General features: G+C 39.7%; 1 protein-coding gene across 6 annotated transcripts in view; it reads left to right on the top strand.

The window, feature by feature from the left end:
- LOC133609793 (E3 ubiquitin-protein ligase HECW1-like) overlaps positions 1-27,188 on the top strand; it is a 181,770-nt gene that overhangs the window by 26,599 nt on the left and 127,983 nt on the right. For all 6 annotated transcript variants that reach the window (XR_009815776.2, XM_061965749.2, XM_061965747.2 and 3 more), the window contains 3 exons: positions 5,044-5,359; positions 10,798-10,905; positions 14,057-14,151. Coding sequence is in view for 5 of the 6 variants with exons in the window: in XM_061965749.2 (XP_061821733.1) it covers positions 5,044-5,359; positions 10,798-10,905; positions 14,057-14,151 (519 nt within the window). In the remaining variant the exon portion in view is untranslated. The remainder of the gene's footprint in view (positions 1-5,043; positions 5,360-10,797; positions 10,906-14,056; positions 14,152-27,188) is intronic.

Genomic DNA, 27,188 nt, shown 5'->3' with positions numbered 1-27,188 from the left:
AGACACACATTTTACATGGGCCTCTCAACTAAATTACTAAATAATTAACTAATTAATTAATCAATTGATTAATTGATAAATGAACTATTCAATCAATCAATGTTTATTTATATAGCCCTAAATCACAAGTGTCTCAAAGGGCTGAAAATGTATGTGTCAAAGAAAGGTTGATTGATTTAAACTTTACAGCAGGGGTGTCAAACTCAAATACAGAGTGGGCCAAAATGTAAAAGTGAACAAAGCCGCGGCCAAGGTTGAACACATTAACCTTTTAATAGGGACCCAAACAAGTTTTGCATTAAATATTGAACAAGCAAGGCTTATAAAACTATATAGTGACATGCAAAATCGAGTTTCAAATAATAATGATAATAATTAAAAAATATCAATGGCATATCAAATACAATTTAAATAAAAATGGAATGCCTCTTTTCTATTTGCAGCCTTCTGAGGTAAATATCAAAATTAACTTTTTCCACAGGCTAATACATTTGAAAATAAAATAACAATGAATAAACCAACCATTCAGGACTTTAAACTGCTCAGTTTGCAACACACTGATGTAATCTGATGTGCCCAAACCAGATACCTGCCTTCTTTTCTTGGATGCTAGTTCATTGCCCTTCATTATCGAACGAAGATGTTTATCAGTCATTATATCTCGTAGTCCACCCGGACCACAGTCTTGGGGGCGTGCCTTACAGGCACTGCCTTTAATGTGCTCTACGAGCTGACGTCACGTCCGCTTTTTATCCCTTCTAACAACGTGCCCGCCCAGTCACAAGATATGAGCGGCTTCTGTACGCACACACACGTGAATGCAACGCATACTTCATCAACAGCGATACAGTTTACACTGAGAGTGGCCGTATAAGCAACTTTAACATTGTTAGAAATATACGCCACACTGTGAACCCACACCAAACAAGAATGACAAACACATTTTGGGAGAACATCCGCACAATAACACAACATAAACACAACAGAACAAATACCCAGAACCCTTTACAGCACTAACTCTTCCGGAACGCTACAATATACACCCCCGCTACCTCCAAACATCAAATTTCTCAGGAGGGGCACTGAAATTTGGGAGTCTTCCGGGAGGTTTGGCAAGTATGAGATTTAGCGGTGTACCGCGGCACCGCCGCTGTATATAATCGGCGGGCCAGCTCTAGTGTTAATTTGATATCACCTCACGGGCCAAGTGAAATTACACGGTGGGCCAAATTTGGCCCGCAGGCCAGAGTTTGACACCCGTGCTTTACAGCAATAAGCATCAATTGTATTTATTGTTCCTTCATTCAACAGTTTTTTAAACGACAAACATTATTTGCAGGGTTCATATATCAAAAAAATATTACCCTGAAGTACGGTTGCACGATAGACGATATATGATAGAAATTTGGCCCATGATAGAGCTTTAAATACTTGCTCGTATACACGTTATATTGTGATGATGCACGTCGATCACAGCTAAGACCCACAAATTTGACAGCGACAAGCAAACAAAGGCGTCCTCAACGCTAGCGGGCTGACTGCTAACATCCCTCCACAGTGTGAAGCTGCTTCTAAATCACTAATCCTTGCCACAATGCAACAAATAAAAAAACAAGTTTCTTACTGACGATAAGGAATAACTAAACATGCTACACGACACACCGTAGGAGGATACAAAAAGCATAGTTAACCGCTAAAATAGAGCTCTTGAATGGTATCTTTTGCCTATCGTTTACAATCATTATGAAAGACATGACGACGGATGGATTTTTTTTTAATGCATTCTATTTATTAAATAAATGCGATCAAAAGTCTGCTTACAATGGAGTTTATGGGAGTCGCTCCATTCTGCTTATAAAATCCTTAAACATCCAAACAACTTCATTAAGGTTTTGTAAACGTACTGTAAGTATATGTTTAAAGGGGAACATTATCAAAATTTCAGAAGGGTTAAAACCATCAAAAATCAGTTCCCATGGGACGGCGTGGCGCAGTGGGAGAGTGGCCGTGCGCAACCCAAGGGTCCCTGGTTCAATCCCCACCTAGTACCAACCTCGTCATGTCCGTTGTGTCCTGAGCAAGACACTTCACCCTTGCTCCTGATGGGTGCTGGTTAGCGCCTTGCATGGCAGCTCCCTCAATCAGTGTGTGAATGTGTGTGTGAATGGGTAAATGTGGAAGTAGTGTCAAAGCGCTTTGAGTACCTTAAAGGTAGAAAAGCGCTATACAAGTACAACCCATTTATCATTTATTTATCATTTATTTTATTTTTGGAAGTTTTTTTCAAAATTTTACCCATCACGCAATATCCCTAAAAAAAGCTTCAAAGTGCCTGATTTTAACCATCGTTATAAACACCCGTCCATTTTCCTGTGACGTCACATAGTGATGCCAATACAAACAAACATGGCGCATAGAACAGCAAGCTATAGCGACATTAGCTCGGATTCAGACTCGGATTTCAGCGGCTTAAGCGATTCAACAGATTACGCATGTATTGAAACGGATGGTTGTAGTGTGGAGGCAGGTAGCGAAAACGACATTGGAGAAGAAACTGAAGCTATTGAGACATATCGGTTTGAACCGTATGCAAGCGAAACCGACGAAAACGACACGACAGCCAGCGACACGGGAGAAAGCGAGGACGAATTCGGCGATCGCCTTCTAACCAACGATTGGTATGTGTTTGTTTGGCATTAAAGGAAACTAACAACTATGAACTAGGTTTACAGCATATGAAATGCATTTGGCAACAACATGCTCTTTGAGAGTGCAGACAACCCAATTTTCATCAATTAATATATTCTGTAGACATACCCTCATCCGCTCTCTTTTCCTGAAAGCTGATCTTTCCAGTTTTGGAGTTGATGTCAGCAGGCCAGGGAAGCTAGGGTCGATATTCTTCTCTTGATCATCTTCGGTGGCATAAGGGACGGTGTCAGCCAAGACATCCAGGGGGTTTAGCTCGCTCGTCTGCGGGAACAAACTGCCGCCATTGCTTGCCGTGCTACCGAGGTCTTTTGTCCCTGAATTGCTCACACACTCCGGCAGATTCAATGGGGGTCTGGCGGCAGATTTCTTTGACTTTATCGTTGGAAATGCATCTGCTTTGAGTGTCGCAGGATATCCACACATTCTTGCCATCTCTGTCGTAGCATAGCTTTCGTCGGTAAAGTGTGCGGAACAAACGTCCAATTTCTTGCCACTTTCGCATCTTTGGGCCACTGGTGCAACTTGAATCCGTCCCTGTTCGTGTTGTTACACCCTCCGACAACACACCGACGAGGCATGATGTCTCCAAGGTACGGAAAACAGTCGAAAAAACTGAAAATAACAGAGCTGATTTGACTCGGTGTTTGAGAAAATGGCGGATTGCTTCCCGATGCGACGTCACGTTGTGACGTCATCGCTCCGAGAGCGAATAATAGAAAGGCGTTTAATTCGCCAAAATTCACCCATTTAGAGTTCGGAAATCGGTTAAAAAAAAATATGGTCTTTTTTTGCAACATCAAGGTATATATTGACGCTTACATAGGTCTGGTGATAATGTTCCCTTTTAATATTTTGATCCTTTTAAGCATACCCTGGCGCATTAATTTCAAAAACGCATCTCAACGTTCACAGTTTTTATAACAAGATCATTGATTACGAGTCACTGCAGACTTTGAGAGCCAACACACATAATAAAACATCACTTACTTTACAATGTCTGCTGATTAAATATGACTCATAGTCCTTGCAAAGAAAAGTCGATTGGAACTACCGTATTTTTCGGAGTATAAGTCGCACCGGAGTATAAGTCGCACCTGCCGAAAATGCATAATAAAGAAGGAAAAAAACATATATAAGTCGCACTGAAGCCCGGCCAAACTATGAAAAAAACTGCGATTTATAGTCCGAAAAATACGGTAAGCGTCTTTTCATGTCGTTTTCGCCATTTCCGGGCCTAAATTGTCTGTCAAAGTGTACCAACTTGTCGAAATACGTCCTCATCCCTCTACTATCCAGGTGAGAGGCACGATTTATGATCTACAATAAAGTTTGACGAGCAAGGAAACGAGGAAGCAGCTTACCAGTCGATCATGTCAACATAGGCACACACGCTAGGGATCACGGCGCCCCTATAATTAGTTTTGTCTGCGTTAGCGCTTATAATAACAATGTCACTAATACTTGGTTCATATTCACGTCACAAAATGTAAATGGAGTATTGTTGGCGCTTTTTGAATGTTTATTAGGTTTTATGGGCGGAATATAGGGCTTCGCTGTAAGCTGATTTTTTTTTACGTTTATTTACAACTTAGACTGCATTAAAAAAAAAAAAAATCCGTCATCATGTCTTTCATAATGATTGTGAACGATAGACAAAATTCCCCCCAAAAGGTGCAGTCCTCCTTTGAGGGGTTGATTAAAACAAATTCTACTGATGCGTTTTGGTAATTTAGTATTTTTTAAAGACCTTTGTTTTTTCACATAGAATATATATTACTAACAAAAATCCTACATGATAAAAATTTCTTTAAGTTTGCATTTTTTTCGTCTTGAGCACACTAGTGCAGCTTCTTTCCCATGCACCATCAGCGGTAAAAAAACCGAAAAAACAGTGATGTCAATGTTGATGAACTGCACGACTGCTTCTAAAATGCCCATAAAAAGTGGTAGATGTCTCTTGCTTTTTTGAAAAATGAGAAAAAGGTAGGAGCATGATGAAATTAATGTGCAATACATGTCTTTGTGGTGAGGGCCCGTATAGTACACACAAAATCCTTATTCAAATATGGCAGTCTGCAGCACTTTTCAGTTGCACACACAGTCTTAGTTGATCGCAAACAACATTTTATAGATTGCAGATGCTGTTTAGCGCGATTTATTTAGATCTGAGTAAATCAGGCCTTTAGTTATTGGTAAGTTTCCTTGGGGAAAAAACAAGTTTTCACAAAATAGGATAGGAAGTGCGCGGGGCCGCAAACTGACGAGCGGCCGTTGTATACAATTCCATATTTCCATATATTTATATTGACAGAAGTGCTTTTTGCGTTGCAGAACTTGTACCAGAATCGCCTTTTAGGCTTGGCGGCCATGGCATCCCCGACCCGCAGCAACCAGAGCCGCCAGCGCTGTAAGGATCGTCATAGCTATGGCCCAGATTCTTTTGCTGTCAGCGGTCTGAACCAGGAAGCGTTCATGTTGGGGTTGTCACGGTCCACCAGTGACACTGATCTAGTGTCCCCAGACACTCGCTCCACCCTGACTGTCAGCTCTTCTCACTACACTATAGGCCAATCCGAAGACCTTGTGATCACATGGGACATCAAGGAGGAAGTCGATGCTGGGGACTGGATTGGAATGTATCTTGTCGGTGAGTTATGCTTTTCTTCCCCAAAAGTATTATATTCATCTATTTTAATCTTAAGAGACAGTGACTGTTATTGTCATAGAATGGTGAAGTGACAAAGGACAATGTCCAAAAACTACAACAGCATTATACAAGTAAGAAACTGTTGCCAATAGTAAAACATGTGGTAAACATTACTTTTAGAGAGCATTTTTTTAAGCTATCTTGTTTTATTAGATCCATTTTTAATGCTTTGGACAAACGAAGAGAAATTGCATAAATACAGTCTTTAATGAACCGCTCAGTGCTCAAAAATTAGAAATCCTAAAATCAGGGACTCACAGTAAATTGCAACGGAAAAATGACTGTAACAGGAACTTAAACAATAGCACAGAGAACAAACCAATCAAAAACCTACCAATCAAAAGCAGCAGAGCAGCAAGAGTGACAGGAGATTAAGCTAAATACAAACCCCGTTTCCATATAAGTTGGGAAATTGTGTTAGATGTAAATATAAACGGAATACAATGATTTGCAAATCATTTTCAACCCATATCCAATTGAATGCACTACAAAGACAAGATATTTGATGTTCAAACTCATAAATTTATTTTATTTTGCAAATAATAATTAACTTACAATTTCATGGCTGCAACACCTGCCAAAGTAGTTGGGAAAGGGCATGTTCACCACTGTGTTATATGGCCTTTCCTTTTAAAAACACTCAGTAAATGTTTGGGAACTGAGGAGACACATTTTTTAAGCTTTTCAGGTGGAATTCTTTCCCATTCTTGCTTGATGTACAGCTTAAGTTGTTCAACAGTCCGGGGGTCTCCGTTGTGGTATTTTAGGCTTCATAATGTGCCACACATTTTCAATGGGAGACAAGTCTGGACTACAGGCAGGCCAGTCTAGTACCCGCACTCTTTTACTATGAAGCCACGGTTTACTACGTAACACGTGGCTTGGCATTGTCTGGCTGAAATAAGCAGGGGCGTCCATGGTAACGTTGCTTGGATGGCAACATATGTTGCTCCAGAACCTGTATGTACCTTTCAGCATTAATGGTGCCTCCACAGATGTGTAAGTTACCCATGTCTTGGGCACTAATACACCCCCATACCATCACAGATGCTGGCTTTTCAACTTTGCGCCTATAACAATCCGGATGGTTCTTTTTCTCTTTGGTCCGGAGGACACGACGTCCACAGTTTCCAAAAACAATTTGAAATGTGGACTTGTCAGACCACAGAACACTTTTCCACTTTGTATCAGTCCATCTTTGATGAGCTCAGGCCCAGCGAAGACGACGGCGTTTCTGGGTGTTGTTGATAAACGGTTTTCGCCTCGCATAGGAGAGTTTTAACTTGCACTTACAAATGTAGCGACCAACTGTAGTTACTGACAGTGGGTTTCTGAAGTGTTCCTGAGCCCATGTGGTGATATCCTTTACACACTGATGTCGCTTGTTGATGCAGTACAGCCTGAGGGATCGAAGGTCACGGGCTTAGCTGCTTACGTGCAGTGATTTATCCAGATTCTCTGAACCCTTTGATGATATTACGGACCGTAGATGGTGAAATCCCTAAATTCCTTGCAATCTGGTTGAGAAAGGTTTTTCTTAAACTGTTCGACAATTTGGGGCTTCACGGTGGCAGAGGGGTTAGTGCATCTGCCTCACAATACGAAGGTCATGAGTAGTCTTGGGTTCAATCCCGGGCTCGGGATCTTTCTGTGTGGAGTTTGCATGTTCTCCCCGTGACTGCGTGGGTTCCCTCCGGGTACTCCGGCTTCCTCCCACCTCCAAAGACATGCACCTGGGGATAAGTTGATTGGCAACACTAAATTGGCCCTAGTGTGTGCATGTGAGTGTGAATGTTGTCTGTCTATCTGTGTTGGCCCTGCGATGAGGTGGCGACTTGTCCAGGGTGTACCCCGCCTTCCGCCCGATTGTAGCTGAGATAGGCTCCAGCGCCCCCCGCGACCCCAAAGGGAATAAGCGGTAGAAAATGGATGGATGGATGTTCGACAATTTGCTCACACATTTGTTGACAAAGTGGTGACCCTCGCCCCATCCTTGTTTGTGAATGACTGAGCATTCTACTTTTATACCCAATCATGGCACCCACCTGTTCCCAATTTGCCTGTTCACCTGTGGGATGTTCCAAATAAGTGTTTGATGAGCATTCCTCAACTTTATCAGTATTTATTGCCACCTTTCCCAACTTCTTTGTCACGTGTTGCTGGCATCAAATTCTAAAGTTAATGATTTTTTTCCAAAAAAAATATCAGTTTGAACATCAAATATGTTGTCTTTGTAGCATATTCAACTGAATATGGGTTGAAAATGATTTGCAAAACATTGTATTCCGTTTATATTTACATCTAACACAATTTCCCAACTCTTATGGAAACGGGGTTTGTATAAGTAAAGATAGCTACAGAATTCTGTACATTTATAGGTACTCACTAACTTCCGTCGATACTACCAGGTAACATTTCATGTAAAATTAAACGGTACCATATTACGATAACTTTGTTGTACGTAACATCTGGTTGCAGACTCGGCATCGGCTCAGGCACTTGGCGGGCAAACATGGGTATTTCTAGCGGATTGCCTCAATGTAATGTAATTTTCCATGCCAACAAAGAAAGCATACTGGATAGAAAGCAGTCACAGTAAGGCTCCATTTTTCAAAATGTGCTAAGTCTATGCTAATTTAAATTGAATATGCCATATACCGTATTTTTCTGACTATAAGTCGCTCCGGAGTATAAGTCGCACCGGCCGAAAATGCATAATAAAGAAGGAAAAAAACATATATAAGTCGCACTGGAGTATAGGTCGCATTTTTGGGTACCGTATTTTTCGGAGTATAAGTCGCAACTGTCGAAAATGCATAATAAAAAGGGAAAAAAACATATATAAGTCGCACTGGAGCCCAGCCAAACTATGAAAAAAAACTGCGACTTATAGTCCGAAAAACACGGTAAATTTATTTGATAAAACCCAACACCAAGAATAGACATTTGAAAGGCAATTTAAAATAAATAAAGAATAGTGAACAACAGGCTGAATAAGTGTACATTATATGACGCATAAATAACCAACTGAGAATGTGCCTGGTATGTTAACGTAACATATTATGGTAAGAGACATTCAAATAACTATAACATATAGAACATGCTATACGTTTACCAAACAATCTGTCACTCCTAATCGCTAAATCCCATGAAATCTTATACGTCTAGTCTCTTACATGAATGAGCTAAATAATATTATTTGATATTTTAAGGTAATGTGTTAATAATTTCACACATAAGTCGCTCCTGAGTATAAGTTGCACCCCCGGCCAAACTATGAAAAAAAACTGCGACCTATAGTCGGAAAAATACGGTATGTGCTACCGATTAGCATTAAGGATTTTACATGACCATTTCAACACCTCGTAATTTGGTAATGGAAACTACAACTAAGATGCACGTTACAATTAAAGAGCTGGTGTGTAATATTTACAGTACAATACTTGCAGTATGAACACTTTGTAGGACTCAACAAAATACAAGACTGGCAAATTCAACTTAATGGCAAAGACTACTTCCTGGCTACGACAACACACCTAGAATGAACTGAAATTAATGCATACTTGCAAATGATACTCAGAAGTGTAAGAAAACAAAATGGAACAACTGGACAGCAGTTATCATTTTCAGCTCACTGTTAAATGTTACATAAAAAAATATAAAAAAATCTTATTAAACAAACTACCATTTATGACCACATGAAAACACATAAAAGTACCGAAAATTGGTACAGTTGAATATCGATTACCAGGTACCAGGAATTGGTACGGCACTGATTCAAAAGTGAAAGGAACCCATCACTAAATATAAGTGACAAAAAAACTAGTGCAGAATGGGATCGTTCATCAATGCTTTACTTTGTGATTTTAAAAAAGCTCTGGAGTGCAAGAACGTGCTTTTTTTTTTTTAAACTATCTGTGTCTATTAGAGATGCGCGGTTTGCGGACACAACCGCGGAGTCCGCGGATTATCCGCGGTTCGGGCGGTTGAAATAAAAAAAAATTAGATTTTATCCGCGGGTCGGGTCGAGCAGTTGAAATAAAAAAAAATTAGATTTTAAATAGATTCAGGCGGGTGGCAGTTAAACCAATTCAGAAATATATATACATAGTTAAATGTTGTTACCCACATACGAAAAACGAGCAGGCACCTGCAGCATATGCCACAACAGAAGAAGAAAAAAAAAAGAGATGGACACTTTTACGGAGCGGAGAAGGGAAGCCTCGCCGGGGTCCGGGACCGAGGCCCCTTCCCCCGAGAGGGCCCCACCGGGAGCCGTAGCTGAGGGGATCCGCGAGAAGGGCCCGACGCACGTCCAGGGTCACCACCGCGCCCACCGCACGACACCCCGCCTCGTCCGCCTTCGCCGCGGCCGGCGTCACGCGCAGCAGGTAAGCAGCTTACCTGCCCGCCACCCCCGTGGCCGGGGGCTCGTAACAGGGGTCACTCCGCGCGCTCCGCCCACGCAGCTTACCTGCCCGCCACCCCCGTTTCCGGGAGCGCGTAACAGGGGTCACTCCGCGCGCAGTGCGCTCACGAAAGGGGTGGGGCAAGCAGAACTGGCGCTGCGGGATGAACCGAACGCCGGGTTAAGGCGCCCGATGCTGACGCTCATCAGACCCCAGAAAAGGTGTTGGTTGATATAGACAGCAGCACGGTGGCCATGGAAGTCGGAACCCGCTAAGGAGTGTGTAACAACCCACCTGCCGAATCAACTAGCCCTGAAAATGGATGGCGCTGAAGCCTCGGGCGCGAGCCCGGGTGCGAGGGACATCGCACCTCCACGCGCTTGGAGGTGCGCTCAGCGCGGCTCCCAGATGATTGCTGCATTGGATCAGTCTCCTTTCTTTAACAGGCAAAAGCTTTATAACCTCACTAATGCCTTGCATCGTCTATATTAGATATATAACAACGGGCGGGTGCGGGCGGGTGCGGTGTTGATTAAATGTTAATTCGGGTGGATGCGGATGGTTGACGACTTTTGTCATGCGGTTGCGGAAGAAATAATTGCCTATCCGCGCATCTCTAGTGTCTATGTAGACATGGACGTAGACTTCGAAACTACAAATTATTTAGCATCCGAAATCATTTGTTACTTAATTTGGAGAAGGCAAGAGTTTTCGCTGTACATTCTAATGTGGATTTCATGTCTTAGTGTTCAAATATTTGTACAAAATACACTTTACACCTCCCCTCAAGTGCCAGTCAACCTCCTTTTTTGAGAAAGATCAAAACAATTGAATTAAAATCTGTAATGGAAGGGTGCCATGGCAGTCCATGTTTTCGTCATTCAATCAGGACAAATGTCAATCACATCAAAAGTTGTGGAAATGAAATGCGAATATATTTAAAGGTGTGCTTTAAATTTCCCTTTCCAGATGAGACGTTGTCTGAGAACTTTTTGGATTATAAAAACCGAGGCATCAACGGCTCTCACAAGGGACAAATCGTCTGGAAAATTGATTGCAGCTCCCACCTCAGCGACTGTAAGTTTACTTTCTTCTCTGACAGACATCTGTGCCTATTTTACAGGTAAATATAACATACATCCATAAACGTGGATGCATATGCAAAAGTGCAATATATTTATCTGTACAGTAATCTATTTATTTATATCTGCACTTTATTGCTCTTTTATCCTGCACTACAACGAGCTAATGCAATGAAATTTCGTTCTTATCTGTACTGTAAAGTTCAAATTTGAATGACAATAAAAGGAAGTCTAAGTCTAAGGTAATTGATCCATCATGAACACATCAGACATGTCTGATGTTTTTTTCCACTGTTAATTACCGTATTTTTTGGAGTATAAGTCGCTCCGGAGTATAAGTCGCACCGCCCGAAAATGCATAATAAAGAAGGGAAAAAACATATATAAGTCGCATTTTTGGGGGGAAATTTATTTGATAAAAGCCAACACCAAGAATAGACATTTGAAAGGCAATTTAAAATAAATAAAGAATAGTGAACAACAGGCTGAATAAGTGTACGTTATATGAGGCATAAATAACCAACTGAGAAGGTGCCTGGTATGTTAACGTAACATATTATGGTAAGAGTCATTCAAATAACTATAACATATAGAACATGCTATACGTTTACCAAACAATCTGTCACTTCTAATCGCTAAATCCCATGAAATCTTATACGTCTAGTCCAGGGGTCGGCAACCTTTACCACTCAAAGAGCCATTTTGACCAGTTTCACAAATTAAAGAAAACAATGGGAGCCACAAAAATATTTTGAAATTTGAAATGAAATAACACTGCATACAAAGTTTTTTTTTTGCTTTGTGCTATGTATAAACCAAGGGTCTCAGACACGCGGCCCACACCTTAATATGAAAATTGAATGTTAGTGCGGCGCGCGGGTTTTATATGAATGGCGCTTGACAGCGTCATACTTGTCAACCCTCCTGATTTTTCCGGCAGACTACGAATTTCAGGGCAACTGTTCTCTCGAATGTGCCGTGATGGTACAGCATTTAGTGCCCACTACAACCAGCGTGCCGGCCCAGCCACACGTTGTATGGTGCTTCTGCTGGCTCACGTAAGTGACAGCAAGGCATACTTTGTCAACAACCACACAGGTTACATTGACGGTGGCTGTATAAAAAACTTTAACACTCTTACTAATAATGCGCCACACTGTGAACCCACACCAAACAAGAATGACAAACACATTTTGGGAGGACATCTGCACCGTAACACAACATAAACACAACACAACAAATACCCAGAATCCCATGCAGCCCTAACTCTTCCGGGCTACATTATACACCCCCGCTACCAAACCCCGCCCACCTCAACCGACGCACAGAGGGGGGGGGGGGGGTGATGATGTGTGAGGGAGTTGGGGTGGGGGCGGGGTTTGGTGGTAGCAGGGGTGTATAATGTAGCCCGGAAGAGTCAGGGCTGCGTGGGATTCTGGGTATTTGTTCTGTTGTGTTTATGTTGTGTTAAGGTGCAGATGTTCTCCCGAAATGTGTTTGTCATTCTTGTTTGGTTTTGGTTCAAAGTGTGGCGCATTATTAGTAAGAGTCTTAAAGTTGTTTTGTATGGCCACCGTCAGTGTAACCTGTGTGGCTGTTGACCAAGTATGCCTTGCTGTCACCTGCATGTGCAAGCAGAAGATGCATACAACAAAAGGCTGGGCTGGCACGCTGTTTGTACAGATTGTAGAGGGCGCTGAATGCTGTACCATCATGGCACGCCCTTATTATTATTGTTAGGGTGAAAATCTGACAATATTAAGTTTTCTTCGAGAGGCACCGAAATCTCCCGGGAAAATCGGGAGGGTCGGCAAGTATGCAGCTGAGCCGCATCAGAGTGATCAAAGAGTCGCATGCGGCTCCGGAGCCGCGGGTTGCCGACCCCTGGTCTAGTCTCTTAAGTGAATGAGCTAAATAATATTATTTGATATTTTACGGTAATGTGTTAATAATTTCACACATAAGTCGCTCCTGAGTATAAGTCGCACCTCCGGCCAAACTATGAAAAAAACTGCGACTTATAGTCCGTAAAATACGGTAATTGATGTCAAATATGTGCGACATAACTGAACATTGTTTTATCTGAACAAGGGCTGGGCGGTATACCGGTATTATGGTTAATACTGGTATATTTTAGAAAAAGATATATATATTTGAGACAATACCGCCATACCAGTATCTTTTGATGTGCTTTTGTTTTGACCGTTTGCAGCCGGTGCGGTTCGCCCGGCAGGCACCATAGTGTCCTGTGTGCGGGAAGGGTCTGGAGTCACTACCTCGCATTGCCGACACCGACCCACTGCCACATTTGCCTTCGCGCACATCCGACATGCCCGCATCTAAGCTCCGGTGTCTGGCGGCGGCTCCTCTTTATTAACCAGAGGTAACAAGAAGGTGAAAAGATTCGATAGAGCAGCCGTCGGAGCTGACAAACCTCCGCTGCTAACTGCTGAAGCTAACGAAAACAGTTCAGTTGACAACCTCGCTGACGTCACACGTCGCTTGGCAACAGACCCCACCTTTTAAAGGCACATACACGCACAAGCACGTTGTTCTCATGACCTTCTCTCAACTGCATATGACATATATTGACATACGTTTTTTAACTACTATTCCTAGTAATTAATTACATTTATTCTATTAGTCCTTTAAATGACCACACAAGTAACTACAATTACTTTTATGAAGTAATTTTCAGAAAACTGGTAGTAACCGTAATGTGGTGTTGAGTTTAAACTAAACACTTTGCACGTTTTGTTTAAAATACCGATATACCGGGATGTCAGTTTTGGTCCATATCGCCCAGCCCTGATCTGAACAGTGTTGAGTTTAAACTAAACACTTTGCATGTTTTGTTTTAAATACCGATATACCGGGATGTCAGTTTTGGTCCATATCGCCCAGCCCTGATCTGAACAGACCTTTCCTTGACACTTTTGCACCTCAAATGTACTTTGAACTGAACCAAAGAACATGTTTTTTTGTAAAATAATTGAAACATTTGACATTTATGAGGTGTCTAATGAGCATTTTTGTGAATTTGGCAAATACATAATTTCAGGCTTTTCATGGTAATTTTAAGGCTAAAATTCCAACATATTTTTGCAGCTTATTTTACATGAATTCATGCCGCATTTCTCCTTCAGCTGAGACTTTGGTCTGCTTCAAGTATTACCACGGCGTGACCGGAGCACTCAGAGCAACCACGGCCAGTTTAACCATCAAAAAGGGAGCTGTGCCTGTGAGTACTACTTGATTTATTTATGATGTATACCTTTTTTTTATTTTTGTAGTTACGATGTGTCTAACATCCACTGAAGTAATTATTGTGTCATTATGAAGAAGTGGAAGAGGATTCCAGTAAATGTTCACTTTTGGTCAATTCTGTACCCAAAAGTATTAAGGTGTCACAGAAACGCATGCAAACTGTAGTGCAATTGTGTGGAGAGAAATGTCTCTTTTTATTTAGCCAAACAAAAAAATATTGCAAGCAAAACAAAATGCAAACAAAAACATTGGATTTTAAATGAAAAAAAATAGTATCAAACAAAATGCCTTTTTATTTGGTTCCAGTGTCATGACATGCATTGACATGCCTGGCTTTATTTATTTGCCAGTGTTTTGTGTTTGTTTCTGTGTCAACACTCTTTCCTCTGTTTTTCCACTTCTTATGCGGTTCCCACCTCATCGCAGCCAGTGTGGAGCGCTGATTGACACACCTGCCTCTTTTTGGTTTTTAGGACACGCACTTGTTGACAATGACTATCTGTACCGCTTTATATGCCAGGGCCTTGTCGCAGACGGTGCTGGTGCATTGTTGTGTGCACACCTTCGTGTGTATTTCATGTTCTGCATGTCCTTTCCTGCTACTGCTATCTTTTGCATGGCTTGGTATTGTTTGGCCTGCTTTTGCTGCTGCTAAGACAGTTAAAGTAGCATATTACCCGACTGTCCTTTATGGTCTCTGCATCCTGGGGTCACGCCAACAACCACCCTGCCAGTGTGTGGCATACAAATCAATTTCTTGGCTGGAAATCTTTTTTAAATTTTGGTTACAAGTTCTTTTTTGGTTCCGACTTAACTTCAGTCTTGTGGGTGGGTCCTCCTCTGAACAATATGTTTGAAACCTTTTTATTGGTCAGTCTCGGATGATGCATGACTGCTTACTACTTCTACCCTCAACACATTTGGAGGGTAAATACAAAAGTCTAAATTTGGCAGATATTGATCAATTGTAATCAAAAAAGATCTGCAAACAAACATAATTACCGTATTTTTCGGACTATAAGTCGCAGTTTTTTTCATAGTTTGGCCGGGCTCCAGTGCGATTTATATATGTTTTTTTTCCTTCTTTATTATGCATTTTCGGCAGGTGCGACTTATACTCTTTAATACGGTAACATATATTTTTACGGCCCCCCTGACAAATATATATTTGAAGAAAATGTTTTTATAATAATTATATATATATATATATATATATATATATATATATATATATATATATATATATATATATATATATATATATATTAGGGATGTACGATAATGGCTTTTTGCCGATATCCGATATTCCGATATTGTCCAACTCTTTAATTACCGATACCGATATCAACCGATATATACAGTCGTGAATTAACACATTATTATGCCTAATTTAAACAACCAGGTATGGTGAAAATAAGGTACTTTTAAAAAAAATTCATAAAATAAAATAAGATAAATAAATTAAAAACATTTTCTTGAATAAAAAAGAAAGTAAAACAATACAAAAACAGTTACATAGAAACTAGTAATTAATGAAAATGAGTAAAATTAACTGTTAAAGGTTAGTACTATTAGTGGACCAGCAGCACGCACAATCATGTGGGCTTACGGACTGTATCCCTTGCAGACTGTATTGATATATATTGATATATAATGTAGGAACCAGAATATTAATAACAGAAAGAAACAACCCTTTTGTGTGAATGAGTGGGAATGGGGATGGGAGGTTCTTTGGGTTGGTGCACTAATTGTAAGTGTATTTTGTGTTTTTTATGTTGATATAATAAAAAAATTAAAAAAAGATACTGATAATAAAAAAAAACGATACCGATAATTTCCGATATTACATTTTAACGCATTTATCGGCCGATAATATTGGCAGGCCGGACATCTCTAATATATATATATATATGTATATATATATATATATATATATATATATATATATATATATATGCATATGTATATTTTATTTTGTATTTTATTTTATTTATTTATTTTATTTTATTTTTATTTTTTTTTAACTTTGGATCCATTTTTTGTTTGCAAATCAATTGTCTCGTTGCAAATCTCTCTGCATACAATTACTCCTCCACAGCTACAGGGCAATTTCTTTTTGCTAGTATCCCCAAATCACAACAGAAGTTGTACATATTGATGATTTGAAAAGCAGAAAGAAAAAAATGATTATTCTCTGCTGCAGGTTTACTCTGACAACAGTACTGCCAGCTTTTGGCAGGGTTTGGGGTTTGCGTTGTTGTCAGTGCAGCAGCTCATCATATTGCTTTGTGTGGTACAAGACCTGAGGGAAGGTGTTGATCTCTGTGAGCTCTTTGTGGTGACGATCTTTGCTTTGCTGAAGACAAAAAATGACTGTGAAAGGGAAACTCGATGGTTCACGTTGGTGTCTATTGATCATCTTGTATACATTTGCTTTGATTTGGAGAAGAACATATGGCCGCTGTAAAATAAAAACAACACAGGCAAGGACGGTGTTTCTCACTTATTTTCTGTCATTCCCCCAACTGTAGCGGACAATAATAACTACAGTGTTTACAGTACATCCGGAAAGTATTCACAGCGTTTTGCTTTTTCCATATTTTGTTTCAGCCTTATTCCAAAATGGGATAAATTCCTTTTTATACTAAAAAATTTACAGACAAACTTCATAATGACAATTTGAAAATGTTATTTTTTTAAATGTAGCACATTAATTAAACATAAAGAACAAAAAAATCACATGTATATAAGTACTTTGCTTAATACTTTGTTGATGTATGATACAATGCCAAACGCTTAGCAAACCTATGAAATTTCATTGTACTTGTGCAAAGGCAATACAAATCCTTTCTTCCTCCTTCCTATCTTTGGGCAGTTTCACCCATTCCTCTTTGCCCATTCCTCTTATCAGCACCTCTCAAGCTCCATCAGGTTGGATGAGAAGCATTAGTTTTCATCCAGGATGTCTCTGTACATTGATGCATTCATCTTTCCCTCTATTCTGACGAGTTTGCCAGTTCCTGCCTCTGAAAAACATCCCTAAAGCATGCTTCACTGTATTAGCCGGGTGACGAGCTTGGCTTTTACGGCAAAGAGTTCAATCTTTGTCTCGTCAGACCAGAGAATTTTGTTTCTCACGGTCTGAGAGTCTTGTGTTGGCCTTGTGATGAGGTTGCAACTTGTCCAGGGTGTACACCGCCTTCCGCCCGAGTGCAGCTGAGATAGGCTCCAGCACCCCCTGCGACCCCAAAAGGGACAAGCGGTAGAAAATGGATGGATGGATGGATGGATAGATGGATGGTCTGAGAGTCTTTCAGGTCCATGTTAGCAAACTTTTAAACCACGAAATAGCTTCCGTCTGGCTACTATAGCAAACAGGCCCGATTGGTGTATTGCTGCAGAGAGGGTTGTCCTTCCGGAAGGTTCTCCTCTCTCTACAGAGGAGTGCTGTAGCTCTGACAGAGTGACCATCGGGTTCTTGGTCACCTCCCTGACTAGACTAAGATGTATGCAGCAATGTACAGAGACATCCTGGATGAAAACCAACACTTCTCATCCAACCTGATGGAGCTGGAGAGATGCTGCTAAAAGGAATGGGTGAAACGGCCCACAGATAGGTGTTCCAAGCTTGTGGCATCATATTCAAAAAGACTTGAGGAGTATCATCAACAAAGTATTGAGATAAGGATCTAAATACTTATGTATATGTGATTTTTGTTTGTTTGTTTGATTTGAATACATTTGCAAATTCTCCCCAAAAAAATCACATCGTTATCATGGGGTATTGTTTGTAAAATGTTGAGGACTAATATTTATTTATTCCATTTTGGATAACATAATGTGGAAAAAGTGAATACTTTACCGATGCACTGTATACTATTAACGGCAACATTTTTTTTTATCATGCTATGTGACCCCAAGTTCATACCGTAGTGATGGAAAAGCACTGGCATTCCAGCTGATATTTAGCCACACAGAAAAAATTAAGTGAAGAAATGGATAAAGAAAATGGTGTGTTAAATGGCAAGTTTAGCTTTGAAACCAGGGAAGTCGCTCTCTCAACAGGACCAATGTTTTTTCCATCCATCCATGAGTTGAGTTATCACCAAAGTTCCTCACAAGTAGCAGCAGTTTTGCCAAGTCTGCCATTTTTTTCTAAAGTTGCTTGCAAAGTTTGTCTTTTTGGGCTTGTTTTTCAATGTGTGGTTGCCTATTTGGGCTCCCAGCAGGCACAAGACATTGATACAACATTGATTATACGAACCCTGTTTCTATATGAGCTGGGAAATTGTGTTAGATGTAAATATAAACGGAATACAATGATTTGCAAATCCTTTTCAACCCATATTCAATTGAATGCACTACAAAGACAAGATATTTGATGTTCAAACTCATAAACTTTTTTTTTTTTTTTTGCATATTTCATGGCTGCAACATGTGCCAAAGTAGTTGGGAAAGGGCATATTCACCACTGTGTTACATCACCTTTTCTTTTAACAATACTCAATAAACGATTGGGAACTGAGGAAACTAATTGTTGAAGCTTCTCAGGTGGAATTCTTTCCCATTCTTGTTTTATGCAGAGCTTCAGTCGTTCAACAGTCCGGGGTCTCCGCTGTCGTATTTTACGCTTCATAATGCGCCACACATTTTCGATGGGAGACAGGTCTGGACTGCAGGCAGGCCAGGAAAGTACCCGCACTCCTTTTTTACGAAGCCACGCTGTTGTAACACGTGCTGAATGTGGCTTGGCATTGTCTTGCTGAAATAAGCAGGGGCGTCTATGAAAAAGACGGCGCTTAGATGGCAGCATATGTTGTTCCAAAACCTGTATGTACCTTTCAGCATTAATGGTGCCTTCACAGATGTGTAAATTACCCATGCCTTGGGCACTAATGCACCCCCATACCATCACAGATGCTGGCTTTTACACTTTGCGCCTATAACAATCCGGATGGTTCGCTTCCCCTTTGGTCCGGATGACACGATGTTGAATATTTCTAAAAACAATTTAAAATGTGGACTCGTCAGACCACAGAACACTTTTCCACTTTGCATAAGTCCATCTTAGATGATCTCGGGCCCAGAGAAGCTGGCGGCGTTTCTTGATGTTGTTGATAAATGGCTTTCGCTTTGCATAGTAGAGCTTTAACTTGCACTTACAGATGTAGTGACCAACTGTATTTAGTGACAGTGGTTTTCTGAAGTGTTCCTGAGCCCATGTGGTGATATCCTTTAGAGATTGATGTCGGTTTTTGATACAGTGCCGTCTGAGGGATCGAAGGTCACGGTCATTCAATGTTGGTTTCCGGGCTATGCCGCTTACGTGGAGTGATTTCTCCAGGTTTTCTGAACCTTTTAATGATATTATGGACCGTAGATGTTGAAATCCCTAAATTTCTTGCAATTGCACTTTGAGAAACGTTGTTCTTAAACTGTTTGACTATTTGCTCACGCAGTTGTGGACAAATGGGTGTACCTTGCCCCATCCTTTCTTGTGAAACACTGAGCATTTTTTGGGAAGCTGTTTTTATACCCAATCATGGCACCCACCTGTTCCCAATTAGGCTGCACACCTGTGGCATGTTCCAAATAAGTGTTTGATGAGCATTCCTCAACTTTATCAGTATTTATTGCCACCTTTCCCAACTTCTTTGTCACGTGTTGCTGGCATCAAATTCTAAAGTTAATGATTATTTGCAAAAAAAAAATGTTTATCAGTTTGAACATCAAATATGTTGTCTTTGTAGCATATTCAACTGAATATGGGTTGAAAATGATTTGCAAATCATTGTATTCCGTTTATATTTACATCCAACACAATTTCCCAACTCATATGGAAATGGGGTTTGTACATAGATGTCCTTTAAAACTGACTTTGAAACAACGTTGCAAAATAGTTGCATTTGTAAATTTAGACGTTAGTGTCTAACGTTGGATCCACGTTGTCGGTTGGGAAATGACCACATTTCAATGGTCAAATCAACGTCACAACCTGACATTGATTAAACGTTGGCAAAAAGCATGTTGTTTGAAGGTATTTGTGTTGTAAAATATTGGTTGGAAAATGACTAAAATTAAATGGTTAAATCAACATCAGAACCCAACATTGATTCAATGTTGTCAAAAAGCATGTTGTTTCAACGTTAGGTTTTAGTTGCTCAACATCAGGACCTAATTCAACAAGTTCTCTCGCTGGGCTTCCTTTTTTATCTCTACAACAAAGCTAAAACACTAGTTTGCTAGCACGTACTTTGTCCTGTTTTACATGTTTCCTTGTCAATCAATCAATCAAACTTTATTTATAAAGCACTTTTTGTACATAAAAGAAATGCAATGCAAAGTGTTTTACGAACTTAAAAGCAATACCCCGATGACCCAGATCCCCCATTATCACATGCGCACGCACGCACAGACACAAATACCAAACACACACACACACACACACACACACACACACACACACACACACACACACACACACACACACACACACACACACACATATGCAACTATATGAACAAATGAATACATGGCTGAGTACAGAGGAGACATGTGAGTAAACACTATCAGAGGAGCCATCTGCACCAGGAGGTCACCAGACCATGGCCACCGTTGACACACATTCACGCAAAAGAACAATGTGCAACTCCATCACAGTGCAGATTGACAGGCAAGTGCAGAGAGAGAGTGAGAATTAATGACCGAAATTAGAAGGGGTGCGTGCATTTATTTTTTAGGAATGTCAAGATATCAAAATGTCACGGTACGATATCACAGTATTAAGGCCATGGTGCGATATTATTGCGCTATATGAAAAAAACAAACTAATAAGTGCAATAGTTTGTAAAATGAAGTAGCAGGAATGTTTGGGATTGATTGATTGAAACTTTATTAGTAGATTGCAGAGTACAGTACATATTCCGTACAATTCACCACTAAATGGTAACACCCCAATAAGTTTTTCAACTTATAAACTTAATATAAACCCACTTACTGTAATTGAACACAAACATAATGCTCAAATGTTTTACACTTCCTCATTACTACAAACATGTACTTTTTAAGTGCAAAGAATAGAGCATCCAATGTTACAAGCCAAAAAAAATCAACATAGTTGAGTGTTTTCAAAGTGGCAATTTAAACATCCAGTTTAGTACATACATGTGTAGAACGATGTTCAGTTTTAGTGTCTTTTGACTTTTATTTTCTAAGGACATATTTGTATATCAGTTTGGATGATGCAGTTTCTTAAAACATCCCAATTTAACTTGTAATACCTCACAAATTGATAATTAGCCTTGCTGGCTTCAAACATATTTTCCCTAGGCACGGTGTGCCTTGACCTAGCCTGTTTTGGCTTAGAATGCTCAAGACGAACAAATAAGACGGACAATTTGGACTTGTTTGTTCTTCTTGAACAGTTTATTTAAAAGAAGGAATGTTAGTACAAATTGTAGGGTCGCTAATACACAAAGTGGTGGCAACATACACACGGTTGCGCGGTGATTAGCTAAGCTGGGAATCCAAGATCTGCAGAATCTCCCCAAATCCTCTGCGCAGAGAATTGTGGTGTACTTTCATAACAATTAACGCAAAAGCGCCAGAAAAAAACTACATCCACCAAGTTTTTGTTTGATTTCGTAGCCTTTTGAGACACTTGTGATTAAGGGCTATACAAATAAACTTTGATTGATTGATATCGTCATAAGCCACTGCAATTTTGTGACTATTTTAAAACTGCGTTACCGCTGTATCAACAATACATCCCTAGTATTGTGTTGAGCTGATTAAAAAAATAAATTTAAAAAAAGCATCATATTTAATAAACATTTGAAATTGTCCAGTCCAATGGTGGGTGTACATTTTGATAAGGTGCAGCTATTAAAGATTAAAAAAAAACTTTTATTCGTGTTTAAATTTGGACTATGAACAAAATGTGATTATTTGTGATAACATATTTTAATTGTTTGACAGCCCTAATGGAAACACAATCTAGTCCAAGTCCTGAATATGTTTTAAACACTTATTAAAGACCTTTTGGAATAGAAAATGTATATGTACTTACAGTAACGGAGCAGCATCTCCTCATCCGGAAACAACCACACCGGAAATGTGTCCCGTGAAAAACCATCCGACCGGAACTCTAATAACTAAAGTTCCTTGGGTGAATAATGTAAACTCACTACACCGGTATGTTTTAGCGCTTTCATGGAGGTTTACTGACAGATAAAGGTAAGAACTTTACATTACTTTATATTGCAAATGGCAACAGCGGAGGATGAATGTCCCATAATAAAAAGATAGAGAAAAAGAAAGAATCTTATTAAAACTACGGTGTCGGCGTGGACGCACACAATTTTTCAGTATTTACGGAAATCCCAAATACAGATCAGCAGATACCAGAAGGTAAGAAAAGTTTATTTTGCATAATATTGCGAAACAAAACGCCGGATAATATCTTACCTTATACACACACCATAATAATACTTGTATGTTTAATGCGCCGACAATCCATCAAGCGGTGCGGCTTCATAGCTTACCAAAGTCGTAATAAAACATTTTGATAGATTTTTGAGCGCGGTGTGTAATGTTCTATATTTTTAATGGAACATATAAAATGTTGCTGTTTACTTGAGACCCATCAAAGTGCAGGCTACACGTATCTCTTATATTTGACTGCCATCTACTGATCACACTTATCATTACACCATGTACCAAATAAAATAGCTTTGAGGTGGGTAACCAAACTTATTCCTTACATTAGGCGCACCGGGTTATAAGGCGCACTGTCGAGTTTTTAGGAAAAAAAATAATTTTAAGTGCGCCTTGTAGTCTGTAAAATACGGTAGTAACAAAATAACATGCAAAATATGAGGTGGTGGAAAACAAAAGACAGAAAGCTGTTTATGTAGAATTAACTTCAATATAGTGATCAAATAAGTTTTATGGCTCCAAGTGGATTTTTTGATTTGGTGGAAACGGGCCCAAGTGGCTGTTTTGATGCAAAAAGCTGCCGACCCCTGGAACAGATGGAATCAGTGTCATGGTTTAGCCTTTAGCCTAGTCGTCCTGCTAGCGCTACAACTGTTGTAGGGTGACCATATCACCATTAGTCGCTTCAGAGGGAGCTGAAGCGACTAATGGTGATATGGTGGAAGGTTTTTCCAAGCCATTTCTACATAATCTTTGCCTGATTCATGTTTACAGTATTTTCCGGACACTAGGGCGCACCGGATTATGAATGCTCTATTTTTGATCGTTTTTCTTACAATAATGTAAATAATTCAATGTATACACCCTGATGATTATCTTGTGTGATGACTGTATTATGATGATAGTATACATCTGTATCATGAATCAATTTAAGTGGACCCCGACTTAAACAAGTTGAAAAACTTATTCGGGTGTTACCATTTAGTGGTTAATTGTACGGAATATGTACTTCACTGTACAACCTACTAATAAAAGTCTCAATCAATCAATCAATTTCACATATAAGGCGCACCGGATTATAGGGCGCATTAAAGGAGTCATACTATTTTTTTTTTATTCGAAATTGAAAACACTTCATTGTGGTCTACATAACATGTAATTGTGGTTCTTTGGTCAAAATGTTGCATAGATTGTTTTCCAGATCATCTTCAAGCCGCTTTCTGACAGTCTTCTCCCCGTCATCTTTGTTGTAGCGGTGTAGCGTGCAAGGACGGGAGTGGAAGAAGTGTCAAAAGATGGAGCTAACTGTTTTAATGACATTCAGACTTTACTTCAATCAATAACGGAGCAGCATCTCCTCATCCGGAAACAACAACACCGGAAATGTGTCCTGTGAAAAAACGTCCGACCGGAACTCTAATAACTAAAATTCCTTGGGTGAATAATATAAACTCACTACACCGGTATGTTTTAGCACTTTCGTTGCGAGTTTACTGACAGATATAAGTAAGAACTTTACACAACTTTATATTAGAAATGGCAACAGCGGAGGATGAATGTCCCATAACAAGAAGATAGAGAAATAGAAGAAGCTTATCGACTATGCACGGACTGGAAGGCGGACCCGCAAAATCTTTCAGGATTTATGCAGATCCCAAATACAGATCAACAGGTACCAGAAGATAAGAAAAGTTGCTTTTGCATAATATTGCGAAACAAAACACCAGATAATGTCTTACCTTATACACGCACCATAATATAACTCGAATGTTGAAGCACACCAAGTGGTGCGACTTCATAGCTTACCAAAGTCATACTAAAACATTTTCTGAGATTTTTGATCACCGTGTGTAATGTTCTATATTTTTAATGGAACATATAAAATGTGGTGTTGTTTGCTTGAGTCATATTGCCATCATAGTGCAGTCTACACAAATATATTATGTTTGACTGCCATCTACTGGTCATACTTATTACACCATGTACCAAATACAATTGCTTCGAGGTCGTTAAGCAAAACCAGAATGAATCCGTACATTAGGCACACCGGGTTATAAGGCGCACTGTCGAGTTTTGAGGGGAAAAAAAAAGATTTTAAGTGCGCATTATAGTCCGGAAAATACGGTATGTAAGAACTTGTGTTCCCCTCAATGTTTTGAGGCAGATATGTAAGAAAACTGGCTCGAGGATTTTGTGCTTCTATAGCCGCCAGCTTGCGTTGATTTTGCTCTATGTTGTTTGTATGCGGTACTTTTTATGCTTTAAGATTACAGATTTATAAATTATTATTGACTCGGGATAATTGAGATGTATTTTCATGCAGACATCAAGGAGAATGGCAAACATGCGGGGGTGTACTTAGCAGAAGTGTCAGTCTTGTCCTTCCAAAGGTTCTATCGACTGATGAACCTTGTAGTGCCGAATGGGATTGTGTTTCCATGTGCGCCTTCTCATTCTGCTGCTGCTGGGACTTTGAAAATGCTGATGGACTGAGAACCTGATCTATACGCGCTTCTTCAGCACAAAGGCATAAAAATAACCACAGATGGGAGAGCAAAAGTGTGAAGTCAAGCTAAGGGAAGAGAGTCAGGTGGAGGTGCACTTTGCGTCAGATCGCTTTTGGAGAGAGGTGAATCCGGATTTGTTGGAGAAAAGTGCGGAGAGAAAAAGATTTGTTTATTTGAAGCGGTCAAAATGGCAGAACTGCAGCAGAAACAGACGATTGTACGTGTGTGATGGAGTGCATGTGTCTTCAGCTGGGGTCACTACCTCCCAGTCAGCATGACCGGAGCACTGCAAAGAGGACACGGCTCTGCTGGATAACTTGGGTAAACCTCCATATGTATTCTTGTCATACAGTTGTTTGTTTTGCTGAATTACTTTTCTAGGCGTATAACAGTATATCTTAATCCCGGTTGGGTCCTTACCACTGTTCTAAAGTCACGGTTTGGTTAAGTAAGGAAACCAATGCACACAGTTTTTGTGTTCATGATTTTGAACAACACTTAGCCATTTGTTTGTTTTTCAATGGGTAGGCTAATTGTTAGCAAACAGACTTAAACGATGGTCGACTCTGGATATCGCAAGCCATTAGGGATGTTGTAGTCAGGGTTTTATGCTGCAGATTCTGATACCATCCATGAGTGAGGTAGGCTAATGTCAATGCAAATACTGTACCTATGGCATGTATTAGTTGTACGTTTCCATGTATTTATGGTTTTTGATTGATTGATTTAAACTTGTATTAGTAGATTGCACAGTACAGTACATATTCTGTACAATTGACCACTCAATGGTAGCACCCGAATAAGTTTTTCAACTTGTTTAAGTCGGGGTCCACGTTAATCAATTCAAGTGGTATTGACGGTTTAACAATATTTCAAACAGTCCTCATTTTATTTTTTTACATACAGTTGTTTGATCAAAACAAAGTCAATAGTACACAAGAACTAAACAAAAAAACTAAAATTACTCTTTAAAATCCTTTGTGGTTTTTGTCCTGAAAGTCCTTTTCTTGTCTAGTGAATTATTCCCTAAATTGGTAAACCTCAACAAAAAGGATTTTGAGAAAATTAAAATATTGATTTAATCACTCTCGTGCAGGGGTGTCAAACGTACGCTGGATGAGTTTGCTAAGTATAATATTAACCTGAAATGTTTTAATGAAAGTAACTGCTGTTCTAAATGTGTCCACTGAATGTCGCAATAGCAATTATTTGTATCTTTGCAGATGATGCTACACATGTACAAAATAAACCACATGATGTTAGTACATCAGTCGAGGAAAATGATCATACTACATAACATACTGTAATTTGATTTTGATATAATTGTATTATCCTGATAGTGAATGTTGTCTGTCTATCTGTGTTGGCCCTGCGATGAGGTGGCGACTTGTCCAGGGTGTACCCCGCCTTCCGCCCGATTGTAGCTGAGATAGGCTCCAGCGCCCCCCGCGACCCCAAAGGGAATAAGCGGTAGAAAATGGATGGATGGATGATAGATTGAAAATTAACACCAATGAGTTAGTTGACTGATGAACATTGTCACATAATTTATTCATAAAATATAAATAACAACAAATAAAGATAGAATACCCTTACCGTATTTTTCTGAGTATAAGTCGCTCCGGAGTATAAGTCACACTGGCCGAAAATGCATAATAAAGAAGGAAAAAAACATATATAAGTCGCACTGGAGTATAAATTGCATTTTTGGGGGAAATTTATTTGATAAAACCCAACACCAAGAATAGACATTTGAAAGGCAATTTAAAATAAATAAAGAATAGTGAACAACAGGCTGAATAAGTGTACGTTATATGACGCATAAATAACCAACTGAGAACGTGCCTGGTATGTTAACGTAACATATTATGGTAAGAGTCATTCAAATAACTATAACATATAGAACATGCTATACGTTTACCAAACAATCTGTCACTCCTAATCGCTAAATCCCATGAAATCTTATACGTCTAGTCTCTTACGTGAATGAGCTAAATAATAATATTTGATATTTTACGGTAATGTGTTAATAATTTCACACATAAGTCGCTCCTGAGAATAAGTCGCA

This window comes from Nerophis lumbriciformis, linkage group LG07, assembly GCF_033978685.3.
Source record: "Nerophis lumbriciformis linkage group LG07, RoL_Nlum_v2.1, whole genome shotgun sequence".
NCBI lineage: Eukaryota > Metazoa > Chordata > Actinopteri > Syngnathiformes > Syngnathidae > Nerophis > Nerophis lumbriciformis.
This window is presented reverse-complemented; position numbering and strand designations above follow the sequence as displayed.